Below are 16,163 nucleotides of genomic sequence, written 5' to 3'. Positions count from 1 at the left end.
AAAGGAATACATTGAAATACGCACTGATTCCTCAAACCTCTCTGAGTATTTCTCAAGTACATGATGAAGAGTCAGTCAGCATGGCAGCTGGACAGACAGATGCTCATATGTCTTAACAGCAGGATTTTAATAATTAACTCAGACTGGGGGGTTGCAGGAAGGACTGTGTTTCACACTCGAGTAGACGGGGAGAAGCTTACCACATTATTTCAAGCACAGCCTAGAAACTTCAGAGATAGCTCCCAACAATTCACCTAACCAAATGGCCAGATGGACAACAAGAAAAGAGGGAGGTGGAACAGGAACAGCCCAGAGCAGGAGGAACAGCAATCTGGAAATTCGGCTGTGAGCCCCACCACAGAGCAGTGGTACAGCACTTTGAGAGGCTGCATTTCCCCCAGATGCTGCAAGTGTGCTCAGAACTGCGAGCAGAGCAAGTCAGCAAGGCAGTGCTGCCGAAAGCCACTCGGAGGCACATCACCATCTCGCTACCAGTGCTGAGAAGCAACCCTTCAAATCCAGATTGCTGTATCTCTTGCCTGCTCATTGGCAAAGTTACAGAAAGCTGGCATAGCCTACAGCTTAGGGAGGCCCTTGCAGCAACAGGGGAAGTGCTTCCTTAGACACTTATGCTGATCCATTTGTGTCTGGTCACCTAATGATGTTCTGCTGTGCCATATTTCACACTCGTATTCCTACTAAAAATTGCAAGATTAAAAAGAGACAAGAAAGAAATATAGAAATCAGGCCAGTTTAGCTCTTCCAAGAAGTAGAGAATACATTCATAGAGCAGGAAAGAGCATTTTCCTTTGGGAAAAATGAACTCAGGGTAGTTATAACCAGTGGTTAGGAGGTAGATGGTTAGTAAGTAGTTATAACTACCCTGAGCAGGGCTGGCCAGACAGCCATTCTCAGGCTTTCCATGGCCGGGAGAGAGCAAGCACTGCTGGAGGAAGAGCACTTTAGGAAATGATGTGAAAGACAGGAGGAAAGAGAGGGTGAGAAGTGGTGGGCAGACAACCCAATGGAGGAAAGAGTCGGTGAAGAAGTGATTGCTTGGCAAAAGAAAGCCTACAGCCAGCCCCCAAATTGCAGTTCAACAGCCATGCACCTACCAGCCCATATTCTACTGATGACATAGAGTTTATAATGAAGAGATGGTCTCTTAACCCCTTTGCCAAATTGCTTATGGGCTGACATTGGGACCTTACCTCACAGACCCCACAGCCCTGGTGCCCCTGGCTTCTGTTCTTTAGATCAGCCGGGCACCCAAAGCAAGGGGGGCACAAGAACAAGTGTCCATGCTCCCCTCAGCCCTGTACTGCACAGCACTTCCCTGTCACATCCCGTACTCCCTCACCGCTGTGAAATCAGATCTAGGCACCAGAGCACAAAGGATTACATGCAATAAGTGCACATAACCATTTCCTCATTTTCTCAGTTCTTCAGGCTTTTCCTAAACTTATTACAGCAGAAACACTTGGATCCTTTCTCACCCCACCTGAGTTATCACCTGTCCCAGTTGCACTGGGCTGTCGTTACCAGCCACCAAGTTAACAAACTCCATTCTTTCTAGCTCACCGCCCTTTCTGCATTTTGTCATTGTAAATCAGCTAGCTGCTGACAGAGATCTCCCTGGCAGGCTGCCCTTGTCAGGAATACAGAGGGGCAAGCACGGCGCTGGCAGGAGCGCTACTCTCCCACTCCCTCAGCTCTCTCCCACAGGCTCACCAGGAATCAGAGGAAACAGCACCTGAAGACCCTCCTGAGAGCTATCAGCCCCTTAAAGGACTTGCCCAGGAACACAGCCCTGTCTGAAACACTCCCCAGCACATTCATGCTTCGTCTAGTAGTTAACGAGTTAGTGTTTACCTGACCAGCTCCATCAGCCTCACTCCACCAAAGCTCTTCTAATATTTGCAATCTACCTGCTTACTGCCAGGCTAATTATGAGCTTTGACTTCTTATTAGGAACTAAAGGACAGCTTCCTCCCAAGGCCCCTGAGGGCACCCAGAGGTACCTGCTCCTCAGCAGCACTGCTGCTGTAAACCCCCAGCTGGTACTGCCCTGCTCTTGCCCCCTCCAAGAGCCTGTTCAACACTCATCCAAGCCCAGGTGTCCTTCTGGGGTCTGATCCCCAGACTACAGAGATCAATAAGACTCTGCAGATGTCAGCTGGCTTTGGCTCAGGTTTCTTGAGATGCAGCAGGAGGGCAATACTACTCTTGAGTCCAGCCTGCAAAGCACCACACTGTCCTACAGAAACCTTAATTCCTGTTTCAAGTGTATCTTTTGTTCTCATGTGCAAATGAGGTTTCATTTTGCCATCACAAAGACCCAAATAATTTCAGTTAAAGGGGAGAAGGAAGAAAGAAAGCAGCATCCTGAGTTTTTCTTTCCAAGACAGCCTTTTAAAAATCAAAGTAACTCATTAAGAATAGAGGCAAGGCTGTAAAGGATTTTACTGCCAAACAAGCACAAATACTCTGTTGTTTTTTTCCCAGTTGCCACCAAACTAACAGCATGAATTTCTCATTGCAGTTCTAGAGGGAAGCCCACCAAGTCGATAACAACTTATACTGCAGCCTAATTCTATAAAAAAAGCCCCCAATCACAAGTGTCATCTTGTAGGCTAAATAAAGGTTCTCTGTGTGCTGGCTTTGCTAAAACGAGCCACAGCACAGAGCAAGGTTATGAGATGAAGCTCCTCTGTAATAGAGAAAGTGGAGTTTGCCATGCTATTTGAATTGCAGAACAGAACCCGACGTGTTGCAGGGCAGGTTGGGATTAGTAAACACAAGTAATCAGCTGGCTGGAAGCAAACACTGGCTGTCAGAGAAGCTCCTGGAGCAGTTTATCAAGCCAATATCTCCCCTGCAGAAGGGAGCATTTAAATAGTTATGTAAAATTCTTTTTTAGTTGGTCACAGCCAACACCAAGATCATCTCAGGCTGAGCTTTCAGACCATGAGCAATCACTGTTTTGGGCAAGAACTCTCTCAAAGTTTCTGTAGATAATTGAGAGGGGAAATGGAGATTAATTGAGGAATTAGGAAGTTACATTTTCTTATCTGCAAAGGATTTATGCTGTCACTCGTGACTTGCTGTAGGCCTGATAAAAAAACCCATAGTGCAGTTCCAATTATGACTGCAATTTAGATGTACGACCTGGGAATTTAGGCCAGATGTAGAGTGCTCCGAAATGAACCTATATCCTATAATCACTCTGAGTCTGCTAAGCTACGGCAACACTTAGTAATTCATTGCTTACAGCTCAGGCTTAATTTAGGGCCTGCCTCCCATTTTTGTTATTTCTAACTCAGCCCTCATTAAGCAGACAGCAATACTTAGCTTATCTAGTCTTCAAAGAGCTTCGCATATTAACTCACAACACCCCTGACCAAGAGCCATTAATAACTACCCCTGTATTTAAGAAGGAATAATTAAGACAGGGAGGACACATCACCTCTGAGGCCACATCCAGAGGAGATGCGCCAGCCTGCCCAGCACCCCTCAGGTTTGTCCTCTGTTCAACAGAGAGAAGAGCCTCTCCCAAAAGATGCAAGGGGAAATATTTTGCCCTGTGTGGCAACAACCAGGTACCAACCCCTCCTGCTGAAGTGCACCAGGTCTTCAGCAGGACTGGGATGCAAAAAAAAAAACCAAGAACTGGTCAGGTATGGAGTTATAACAAAGTCCTTGGTTCAAGTCAGCCCAGCCAGACTGAGCCCCTGCTGCAGCTCTCCCTAGGACAGGCTGGCAGAGAGCACACTCTCTGCTGCAGGAAAGCCTTCCCCTCCGAGGCACACACCTTCTTCCCAAGGTGTTATCAGATCATAGGAGGATCAGCTGTAATCTAGTTAGCTCATAGCCTTCCTCAGCCACCTCTGCATCATGGCTGGGAATTAGCCCTCAAACCCCGTCTCCCTTCAGGATGGCTCTGCTGCCAGGCTTGCTCTCACCTTTAAAAAGCAAATACACTTTACCTCCTATGAGGGCAGGGCTTAATCCAGCCAGCACCTGCACTCACCAGCAAAGGACTCCAGAAGTCAGCATTAGCTCCCCATTTTTACCATACAACGAGCAGTACCCCTCCATCCCCTAGTAAGGCAGCCCTCTCCATAGGCAAGAGGGCAGGACCTGCTCCCAGACAGCCCCCTGCCACTGACCTTAACCACCCCCTCCCTTACCTCACAGCCAAGCTCCATCCCCCTGGATGCAAAGCCTGGGCACTCACCCATAAAGCTCCTACTCACCTTGGAGAGCCCTCCCACTTCTAAGTAGAAGCAGATGATGAAGATGTTCCAGGTGACCCAAATTGCAGTCCAGATGGCATACTAGAAGGGAATGGGGGGAAGAGAAAGAAGCAATAAACATTAGGAAGTCACTGGAATTAGTTTATATATATATGTGATGCAGCTGGGGGCAGTTAAATGCTCTGGGTCAGCACTGCAATCGTTTTCTCTTCCTCTGTTTGTTTCCCATATACAGATGGTCCCTTGCCTGATTAGAGACACAGGGGCAGAAGTTTGGAGGGAGTGGAAGAGCTTCTGCCATGCCAGTCCAGCATCTAGTTCTCCCTGTCTGTTGTGCAGTATCTCGGTGTTATTTTGGTACCAGTAATAATTATCTGATATCTTCCAAGTTTGGCGCAAGTACAGTAAAAGTGCAGCACACAGAACGATGTCTTCCTAAGCACAGCACCTCCTGCTAAAACTGTTTACAACACTTATGCCTGATTTCCCAAGGGCTTTACTCAGGTCCTCATCACCTGCCATATCCCACCAGAGCCAAGCCTGCGAAAGGCTTTGAATGGCTCTGAACAAAACGGGCATTACTTACCACCACGATGTAGCGAGGTCTATATTGAATAGTGCCAAACAGGCCAAGGATAACGATGATGATGTGGAGGAAGTTGGCTAGGATAGGGGCCCACTGGTATCCCAGGAAATCGAACACTTGCCTCTCTAATGCAGCAAGCTGGAAGAGAAAAGGAAAAGGAGAGCTATAGCTTCTGGGCTCACGGTGTTTATTCTCAAAGTTTTGACATGTTTCCTGAGCAAATCACTGCAGCAGCTGAAGATGCTACTCCATTCCCAAAGCAATTTACTGCCTGTGAACCAGGTCAGTAGGACAGAACATGTGTCTGCACGCACCCCCCCCTCTTCCAATTTGTACTCATCCCATCTCCTCTGACGGCTAAGCTAAAGCAGACCAGTGAGCTCCAGTGCCTGTGTGGGGGCACGTCCTCTGTTCTGCGCACTTTGCGATGGGGAGGTGGCCCTGGCAGAGGGCAGAGGGGAGCAGCAGGACGGTAACATCCTAAACGGCTGCAGCAGGACTTTCAAGAGCTCATTTGTCAGAGCCTTCAGCATCACTCCATCATTCCTGACACCTCTCATGTTTCTGCTCTCCAGCACACATCCATCAAAGTGAGAGAGAGGAGGAAACTCTCTCCTCCACCTTCGCCCCACAGAAAATGCTGCCACCCAGCAAAGGAATTCTGCAAACACATCAGTTTTCCAGGAGGACAGCCTGTGTTCCTCTCCTGCACTAATAACATGGTTCAAGGCTGGTACTATGTTCCAGAAATAAAACTCCATTACCGTTGAAGTGCTGGGCCTGATTTTCAAATCATATTTGCATAAAGATGTGCTTTTTGTCCGTAGCCATCACCTGTGCATCAGCAACAACTGGTCACCTGGATCTGAACTGCTGTGTTACGCGTGCAGCTGAAAGAGCACAGTACACATGCAATTGCATGCTAGCCTTTACATCCCCGCAGCCTTTAAATATCATATCTATAGGTGAAACAGTGAGTGGAGGGGGCAAAACGGTTCCTGCAGGTTTTTCCCCAGTGGCCGGCCTTATGCAGAGAGATCTTCTCTTTGCTTGTCTTCACTAACGCAGTGCAACCAACCTCCCCCCACTGACCCGCGACTTTGCTGGTGCTAAGGCACAGCAGGAGACTTCCCTGTCAGGGTAAGATTTCACAGTCTGTTTAATTATCATAGTAGTATGCTGGGGTTGCATTCTTGCATTTCATATTTATTTTCAGGTAAATAAATAATTACAATTTACCATTGGTAGTTAATATTAATTTACCTACTAATTGGACATTAACCATGGATGATCCTAGTCCACTGTGTGTAATCAGCTATGCGACATCTTTTCCTGCCTTGCCTTTTAAATGGCAGCTGGGGACCAAGCACTGGAGCATCTGTAATGGCTTAAAGCATTTAAAGATGCGAGTGGTTGCAGGTCCCAGTCAAGCCGCACGAGGAGGGAAGCCACATCTATCAAATTACCTTTTTCCTCCCTCTTCCTGCATCAGTGGGGAAATCACCTTCACACCTCTCTTGGGCTAGGAAGGTATTGCAATTCTTAACACTACCTTGAAAGTTCAACAAAAATCTGTATTTCAAAGAAATCTATAGCAGCCCTGGCCAAGGGAGATCAATCAGCGTGGTGATAAGCGGGTTTCCCTCTCTGATGTCTCTCTTCACTGGCAAAGGGGTGCAGAGAGAGTGGGGAGGGAATGGAGGCAGTCTCCAAAACTGTCTCTTCTGCAAAATAATTAGTCTTCCCTGTGAAGCAATGCACACTGCTCTGTTCCGATCAATGTGAACCGCCTGGAAGATGCTGTGAGATGTGCTGCACGGCCGTGCACAGGGCTCCGGGGCTGGAACAGGGCAAATGCTGCTCATTTCACCGTTCAGCCTGCTCTTCCCCCGAGCACAGCAGATTTTCTGTATGTCATCAGAAACAGCAGTAATAGGTTAAATACTTAATCTTTTAGGAGGGGATTAACGCACATACCTTAACGATATTTGGAAATTTTGAATCCTGACTGGTTGGCAATGGGTCACTTGACTGTGACCGCTTCATCCAATCAGGCATTTAATTGGCTTTGTGCATTACATTAACACGGGAGTATGTGCCGCACAGAGCATCGATGAGCCGAGGGGACACAACGGGGGTGTGTTCCGCAGAGATAACGCCCTGCTCAGCTTTGCCTCTTGCCTTCAGGCCCTGAAAAGGGGATAAAGAAAGATCCTTCCCACCCATGCCTTCTGCCATGAGTTTTCCCACTCCAGAATCAGGGCATCCATGTCTGGAAAAGTGTTTTCTTCTCACAAATCAATATTTGCCATTAGGGCTGTATAAAAGGGGAAAGCTTGTCCTTCCACAGCTTTGTGATGTTTCCTGGCTTGTTTGCATCAGAGAAAACATTGGTCTGTGAAGTGAGAGGTACCCAACCGTCCTGGAGACGGACCTGCCAGTCTACACTGACTTCAGACTGGGGCACAGCTCCTAGAGAGGTCTCCGGTCCCTGGCCACTCTGGATTTTTCCCCATGATCCTAGAAGCTAGCTTCATGCCATACTTCCCTCTTCCTTACTGTGATTGCCCTTGTCTCCAGGTTGTTTCTGTCCTGATTTACGTTCCTTTGCCACTTTCCCTGCATGTTCGTATGTTTTTGTGTCCCCGGGAGCTGCGGGCGTGACTCAGCTGGTACAGAGATTGGCCGTGCCTGCCTGCTGGTTCAGCTAAGGGGAGCGGGAGCGGGTCGGTACACTTCTGTGTGATGTGCGAGCTCAGGCAAGCTGTTTCCTCATTTATAAAAATAAAAGCAATTTTCTGTAAGATGTGTGTTGATGACAAGGGCAAATGCTACCGATGAAACTCTAACACTGCATTACTGACAGGCAGGTAGTGAGTCTGTGCTGCAATCCAGCTGTCAGAAATGCAGCCTGAAGTTACCCTGGACTTGTCCCTGTTCCCCCAGGAACCTAGCATAATTAAGAAAATATTTGCTAAAAACAGATAGATAAACAGCCATTTCACTCATTACACGACAGGTCTGTGTGCAAAGCTTACCCATTAAATGCTGCTGAGATTTGCAGGTAAACAGGGCTGATGTTTGTGCTAAGCTGGCCTTGATTTGGGGTTGGGATGTAAGGAATGTCGTGGCACCCTTCGGTGCTGGTTCCTCCAGTCTGGCTCAGAAATGGCAGGGTCAGGGTTAGCCCCTGCCTACGGTACCAATATACCTGCACCCTGGTACTGAACCTCTCTGGCATCCCTCTGGTTGAGCAGGGGAAATGCCATCTTTCTCTGCTGCTGCCAAGTCTCTGCAGAGTAATATCCTTACTGTAGCATTCTTTACGATGATTCACACTATTCTATTGAGAAAGCCTATTATATTCTAGAGATATTGGTTGTAAAGAGAAATTTCACAGATTGTGGCACAGGTTTCAACCCATTCAAAGCTGACAGGAGCTTTTCATCAGGGAGGACAAATTTTTCTTCTTTATGACTATTCTTATTAAAAATAGGATTCCTTCTGCTCTTTTTGCTTCTCTAGCCCATAGAACATTTTTACCTTTCATTCTTTAAATTAAATGATTTGTTGTGGCACTATAATCAGAATAGTTGTGGCAGACTTTTCTCTCCTGAAATAAACCACATTTCTGCTGATCTGAGTGAAACTGGAATAGCAAATAACCATGTGAAGCAATTGTTAGCCAGGCAAACAAAACAAGCCAAAGCTCTCTGTTGGGCTATCATTCATTTATTCAGCTGGGAGAGATAAGAAAGGCAGAGAAGATGTTCCGCAGTTTACAGAGAGACCTATCACATAGCTCACACACAGTGAGCAAAGAAAGGCTTTGTGAGCCAGCACGACGGGACATGCTCAAGGTCTTTATACCATTAAAACTTCACCAGAGAGGGAAGCTGTACCTGAGCTGGAGGGGAGCGTTGCCTGATGGAGCCCATTGCAGGATAGAAAATGGTCTTAGAAAACATGTCAAAATGTGGAACAGTTTCTTTTTGGGGGGTTCAAACCATTCCAGTTGCGTTTCCGACGGCTCTGGCAGGACAGCGTCACTGGCAGGTGTCGATGCCCGCAGGACACTCCAAGCTGATTCAACATGGGCCGGGAGGTGCTTGTTTAAATTCTGGTCCCTCAAATCTTTTCTATCCCCTCATCTTTGTCTTCTGTTGCTCCTGTCATGCTGATAAGCTGGAGAGTTCAACCTGTTCCCCTTGGGCCTCCATACTGCTGAGGAAGAAGGGATGCTGATGGACAAGTCAGTTACCTGTAATTCGTTAACTCCCTGTCCTTTACAGCCTACTATCAAGGCCATGTTATCAGCTAGATTTGCTCTTCTTAGTTTATTAAGCTTTTAAAGCCTTTAATCTCATTGGTTTGGATCTGTGTCTTTCACTGCATTTCTGAAATCAGTTGGGACACAAAATAACAAATATCACTTCCAAGATGTTGACATGACTCGTACAGATGCAGGGAAGAGGCTCAGAAAGCCCAATGCCAGGGACAGATACCCAAAGAGCATGTCCTGCCTGCAGGCACACCCACGTCCATATGTATCCATTCCTGCAAGCAAACTTGCTTTTACACTTTCCAAGTTCAGCTTTAATATGAGATTTCTTTTTAAAATTAAATGTTAGAAATAAATGTACAAGCATGCAATAAATGGAGCAAATGGGAAAGGCTGATCCTACTGCTATGGGCCAGCCAGGACTTAAGGGAGATACTCCTGCAAAAAAGAAGAAAAAATGTCTTACCCAGAAACCTAGACAATTTTCCTCTTGGCCTATAGAAAAGCAACTTGAAAACTCTTTTGCTGCTCCTTGTCTTTCACCTCTGTAAGGACACATGGCCTCACAGACTGCTCCAACTCCTGCGCTGCCCTTGTTCAGTGGTGTGCACAGCTGCCTTGGACCCCTGCGTGCATATCTACAGCTTCAACACAGACAAAATTTGCAACTGAAACCCCTATATTTACTTTCTCTCCAGCCTGAACTGAGAAAGAGCCTCAGCTGCAGCCCTCGGTCAGCACCGCGCTCCTGTGATGCTCAGGGCTGCCTGGCTGATTCCCGACGCGTTGATTCAGCATTTGATTTCCTGCCAACTGGCTTTGCTTTTTAAGAAGATGCTCTTTGTTTGTCTCCTGTGCAAACACCCTCGGAGCGGCCAAGACTTTCACTGAAAAAGGTCACAGGTCTTTTCTTGAGGAAAAACTTGCATTGATTTCCTGAGGTATTTTGGCTATGCAATGGTTGATGGCTTGAGTTCAGGGCAAAGTCACAGTACTGCTATCCCTAGGAGACATCATGTAAGGATGAAAATTTAACTCCAGCTAGCTGAAACAGCAGGAAGAAATTAAAAAGTCTCAAATGCATAATTTAAAAATATATCTATTTAGGTTTTGAACACAAATATCTTTATTTTTGGTTCTTTCAAACAAAGTTCGGCAATATTGAACACCTGTCTGCTCTGTTTATTATTATTATTATTATATTGGTATTATTGGTATTATTATCATATATTATATTATTATACATAGTCTTTCTATACAATTGGTTTGTGTTTGTAAATGCTGAAACAATGCTAGATCTAAAGAATCTTAAACCCAAGCTGCAGTGTGGTGAAACTATCAGCAGTGAGCAGAAAACTCCCTTCTGTGTGCCAGTGCTTATTCAAGGTGGAGAAGACTTTGTGGGCAGAATAATTATTAAACAATAAGTCTGCTTTTACCACAGTGGCTGCATTTCTAAATAAATATTAATGGTTGTAATAGCTGTCTAATTAAGTTTATCTGAAGAAGCAGTTCACTGAGCCACTACTTCACATCCCCCTGACTGAGGGGCTCATTCTGCTAGGTGCCGCGTCCTTGTCTCTTCTAAAGTCAGCTGCTCACGTGCTAATACACGCTGCATTCATGAAATCTCATTTTTCTTCAGTAAGTGTTGTCAAGGAAACCTTCCTCGGGGCCTTGTGATCCCCAGCTCCGTTCCCAGCATCCCTCGCTGAACCACAGAGGTCAAGAGACTAATTGCACAGGAGGTCTCTGTTTGTCACTTTGTCTCTCAGACATCTTTGGTCACTCTGGCCACTGGATACAATGAGCCTCATTCTCTGCTCGGTTTGGTCTGTTTTCTCCCCAGAAGCTGCTGAAACCCCCTCTATTCACACAGACATTAGAGAGGCCTCCAATAGCAGACCTTATATCTTTAAATCATTTCTGTTTCAGAAGCAAACTCTGGTCACTGCGATGGCCTGGAAGACCAGTGCCTGCCAAAGACCCCGCAAGGCAGCTGGAGAAGTCCCCATGGCTGGCGTGAGCCCCGCACCAGGTCACTGCCCTGCAGCAGGGGCTGGCCGCTCCTGGGGCCTTATGCTCCAGCAAACACCGCTCTCAGATTGCACCACGCCATAGCTGAGGATCCGGACTTCTCCCACCCCAGTACCATCCTGTGCAGAGCCTGGGCAGACTTAACCCCTCGATGTGGTTCAGCACAACTTCCCCGCTGAAGCCCAGAGCACCCTGCTGTTAAACAGCTCGGTGCTGAGTCCTCACCACCTCCTCCTTCCCCCTAGCCCGGCACCTTTGTGCTCTGGACTCTCCCCTCCCAGCGTCATTTCGTGTGCTGGCAACGATGCTCTCAGGAGTGCCACTGCTTTGACCTTGATCCTTATGCTTTCTGCTGCCGATGCCTTTCAGAAACATCCTAGCTGCAAAGATAAGTCATTATTCAGTCCCACATGCCCGAATGCTGCTTAGCATTCCAGGAAAGACACAATCCTTGCTAAACATAGGGGATGAGACTGGCACTGAAGCGGTGCCCAAGCCTGTTTGTTCGTGTCCGGAGCTGAGGCTCCAGCTTCAGAAGGACCGAGGTTTCCTAGTACATCACGTATAGCCACCAGCCTTGCTCAGCTGAAGGCATGGGCTATGCACAAGCATTCATGCACACAAACCTCTTAAACCTTTTTTCTCCAAGTGTTGGATTGGGCCATATAGTGGGCAAAACAGCAGGGATATGTGAAGGGAGAGAGAAGGCACTGGGGTGTGAGGCAAGAGCTGGCAGTGCTTTTCTAGCAAGACTCTGTAGTCCGTGGTCCCTACCCGGCACATCCCCAGGTGCAGCACGAGCGTGGCAGCCCCTCTCCTGCTCCGCAAGCCTCTAAACGGGGTGGGCAGCAGTACAGTTAATTAGCTGGCTCTTGCACATAACGTTGCAGAGGACAGAACAGGTTGCCCAGCGCTGACTTTCTGAACGGTGCTCAGAATACAGCTCCCAGGAAAAAGACTGCTTCCTAGGAGGAATGTTTCAGTAAAATTACCGCCCTGTATTGCCTGAACCTCTCCCAAATGGGGGTCAGTTACATGCCTTGTGCTCCGTACACCCCACACAGCCCCTGGCCCGTTGGGTTTTCCTGGACCACATCTCGCCGCGGGGCTCAGTCAGGCCTCAGGGATGCAGACAGGTGTCTGTGCAGCAGCATCGGATACCCGAGCTGCTCTGCTCCCTTCGCTCCTGGCTGTGTCTCCTGATAGCATCTAAGCACTGCATGCTGCTGTGATTGCTGATTGACGAGATTAGCAATCAGGCTAAATTAATAAGCAGGTGCCTTTGTGATCCAGGCAAAAAAGCACTCTGACAAGAATGACAAACTTGTTTTATTTGTAACCTACGTCAACACTCAAATCTAAGTTTCCCAAACATAATTAAATTAATCTGTTGTGCCCACAATGCTCTCCCCCCCCTCCCCCCCCCCCCCAGCTTTTTTCTCCTCCCTTAGTTTCATAGCTCAGCTTTGGCTCTCCAGCTTTGCAGCAGAGAGAGGGGGCACTGGAACCAAGGGGACATGACAGTATTTGCAACAGACATAAAAAATAATGAGCTTCTTCAACAAGTGCCTGACATTTTTGTCAGCCAGATGCTCCATAAGGCACAGCCTTATCCCAGGCTCAGGCTCCACACTTGTGGCAGTCCTGGCTTTCCCTCGCCTGTTGGAGGACTCGCAGTCTATCTTAGCCCACCTCATACTGACGAACCTGGGCAAACATCCTTGCTGCTCGCCACAAACAGCATCCTGGCATGGCAGACAGCTTTAGCACTGGGGGGGTACACCTTCTTCCCACCAGTAGCACAAATTTCCCTGTTGAGTGAAGTATATTAAAGATGTGCCATTAACTCACCAGCCATTTCCCTCGGGAAATCTGCTACCATTTATGAAGCCATCTAAACACTATAAAGGCTGTGAGGCAGAGCAGTGTTGGAGATCAGCAGGAATTTAATTTTCTAATAGAGAGATTTATTTCCTACCAACAGGGCATTATATCCTGTGATCCCTGCCTCTGCTCAGCCAGGAAGGCTATGCAAAGTTTGGGCTTGTTCACATGACAGAGATGCAGGAAAAAAGTGAAAATACTTAAAAATTAGCCAAGGGGTTGTTTGGTATGGGGAATATACCCTATGTTCTCTGGACCTGCTATCTTAAGCATTGCCTGCTTAGCTAAAAGAGCCGGCTCTGCTGCTGGAGGGAGAGAGCAAACACATCGACAGGACTTGCGCAGAGGGTACGAGGCTGTGCTGAGGCACTGGTTGGGCCAGGACTGCCCAGCCTGTCTTCTAATGATGCAGCCCTCTGGAGCCTTCTGGATGTGGGAGCAGCAGTCTGGGAACAGCCCAGAGATCCCCACGAGCTCTCAAGTGCATTAGAAAGACTGAAAATCATTCAGGGGTTGGACCGAAACTCACAGGGTGTATAAAGCCCATGAGGTACCAGCTGGACCCAGTTTAGACAAAATGATGGCCATCTTCACTGTTTTATAGGCACTTATTGCAAACTGCAATGTTATTTTGCCTCTGCTTACCCCAAAGTTGAATTACGACCTTAAATATACTACTGGCAGTTTCCCAAAGGAGGAAGAAACTCTTGTGTCATGCTCAAAAAGCCAAGCTCAGTTTTACCTCTGTCCTGTCCACACACAGCCCGAGAAAGACTCCCTGTGTCCAAGGGACACCAAGAACATCCCCTGCCTTTAGCTCTATGAACAAAAGTGTCCCGGCAAATCTAATTCATAGCTGGCACCTGCAGCACTTTCTCCTCAGGAAGGGTCAGCTGTAGCCTGAGTTACAAAAATGCCTCTCTGAAGGCAAAACACCTGCAGAAAGCCACCTGAAGCTGTTTTTCTCGACCAGGGGAATATGAGGATAAGAGTTTCTTGGGGTCCATGTAGCACGGCCAGCAAAGCCTCACTTTCTGCATAGCTCGGCGTGTCAGAGCACTCCTGAACTCAGCGAGATGCTCCCCAGCATGCGCGGACAAATGGTCTCCGCGTCACTGATCTTTTGTGGAAACCCCCCAGGGCCTTGCTAGATAAAGCTCCCCTCTCTCCCCTTTGCTTGGCGGTCCCTCTCCCTCTGCTCTGGTCCCTCTCCCTCTGCTCTGCACCTTCCGCCCGCCCCGTCCTGCTCTGGCCGGCTCAGTGGCTGCTCTCCCCCCAGCTCCTTGCTGCACATTGCACTGGGAGCTCTAGCAGCTGATCCCCTTAATTAGGTCACGAATAGATCACGCGTAAAACACTTGCACCAGCCAGATCCTCTGAAGGAAAAACATGCAAGCTCTGCAACTGGGGTAAAAGCTCGGGAGAGGAAGGATGCCAAAGCTGAAATAACTCTTCAAAACTTTGTCTGTAGGAACCCTGTTTCTGTTTCTGCTCAACAGCTGGGTCCCTGCTCCCTGACTCTGTAGCTAAGTGGTAGTGTCGCTTTAATTTCCTCTTGCTCCTGCTGCAATGCCAGATTGCTTGGATATTCGTAAACAGAAGGAGTTTAATGAAAATTATAATTAGAGCCCTGTGGTGCTCTTGCAGGTCGCCTTTACTGTGGGCTGCCTATTTACATTACAAATCAGGCTGGTGTCACTGCGGAGTCTAGAGCAAGAGAACAGAATTCATTAAAACGGAAGTGCAGGGTGGGTGACAAATAGGGGAGAAAGAAAATGATATTGTTATTATTAATAATCTAGGAAACTGGGATTTGTCATGGCCTTGCTGCAACTTTGCTCCTAGAAGGAAAGCCCATTTGTAATCATCCTGCAGCAGGAGGGGAGAGAGCACAGCCACCCAGAAATTTCCCCTGGTAATTACTGTACAAACGGCCCCTTTTTCATAGAGCAAGACTTCATCTCCCCCACCAGGACACAGAGGAGTGCTCTTAGCACTGCTGCTTCCTAATACCCAGCTGTGAAGTTGTGGGGTTCAGGGAGAGACAACACGGGAAGCCACGGGATGCATTTCCCATGATTTTCCAGCTTTCCCTTTCCATCTGCCAGCAGCTACACGTGACGCTTTTTGCCCCACTGTAACGCCACGAGCAGCAGCTCCTTGAGGAAGACAGAAGCCCTCATTCAGTAAAGCGCTGGAGCATCTGCTGACTTGAGGCACAGCGTACGTCCATCTGCAGGCATGTGCTGCAGGGCTCTGTAAAATCTGGGCCTGATGGAGCAGGAGAGAAGATTCCACGGCAACAACGCAGAGGCACCTGGCATCGATGCACTGACACCCAGCCCGGCTCCTGCACAAACCAGTGTTACCCCAAGTACAGATCAGTCTCCTGGGTTTGATTCTGCTCCTGCTGCTTCCACCAAAGCCCTCCAGCACAGTTGTTAACTGCCTATTTTCCCATCTGTATAGTGGAATTACAAGTAACACTCGCATTTTACACAGAGGATAGCTGGAGACTTAGGTTGTATTTGTAAGAAGCTTCTTTAATATTTCATACTAACCATCCTGCATCAGCAGAAACCGCATCATCATTGCAATAGTGTTTTTATTGGATGCCTGCCTGCCATAAAAAGAGGTGGCATTTCAGGTTGGGGACCTCCCCGTGGTGATCACAGCACCAGCCCCCTCACCTTTCCCATCACTGTCACGTTCACAAAACAGAGGTCAACTTGCCCCGCTCCCGTGCCTGCATCCCCGCAAATTCAGCCCTGCTGATGCTCCAACTAAATCCCAGCAATGCCCAGCAAAGGATGCCGAGTCAGTCCACCTGCCAGACCCCCCACTGCTCCTCGTCTCAGCTATTAATCTTACCTCCCCCTCCGCGGCCAGAGGACGTAACTTTAGTCTAATAAACAGCTGGGAAGTCAGGACAGAGCAGATGAGCTAATACTGCAGAAGTGATTGGGTTTATATATCAAAACTGACCCAGGAGACTTTCCCTTCTGCGTGTCATGGCAATATGCAGAAAGTTTGCAGGCAAATGAGAAGCTGGAGGTATTTTAGTAGTTTGGCTGCAAATGGGCCAAGTGATTTGCTTGCATTTCATGTGTGCTGTTGT

General features: G+C 47.8%; 1 protein-coding gene across 1 annotated transcript in view; it reads right to left on the bottom strand.

The window, feature by feature from the left end:
* The window catches only part of NKAIN4 (sodium/potassium transporting ATPase interacting 4), a 46,203-nt gene that overhangs the window by 15,673 nt on the left and 14,367 nt on the right, over nucleotides 1–16,163 (bottom strand). Inside the window, exons 2-3 of the mRNA XM_072878758.1 lie at nucleotides 4,843–4,980; nucleotides 4,257–4,337 (exon numbers count right to left, since the gene is read on the bottom strand). Coding sequence (XP_072734859.1) covers nucleotides 4,257–4,337; nucleotides 4,843–4,980 — 219 coding nt within the window. The remainder of the gene's footprint in view (nucleotides 1–4,256; nucleotides 4,338–4,842; nucleotides 4,981–16,163) is intronic.

Source organism: Ciconia boyciana, chromosome 14, assembly GCF_034638445.1.
Source record: "Ciconia boyciana chromosome 14, ASM3463844v1, whole genome shotgun sequence".
NCBI lineage: Eukaryota > Metazoa > Chordata > Aves > Ciconiiformes > Ciconiidae > Ciconia > Ciconia boyciana.
The sequence above is the reverse complement of the archived record's forward strand: the minus strand, read 5'-3'. Positions and strand labels throughout refer to the sequence as shown.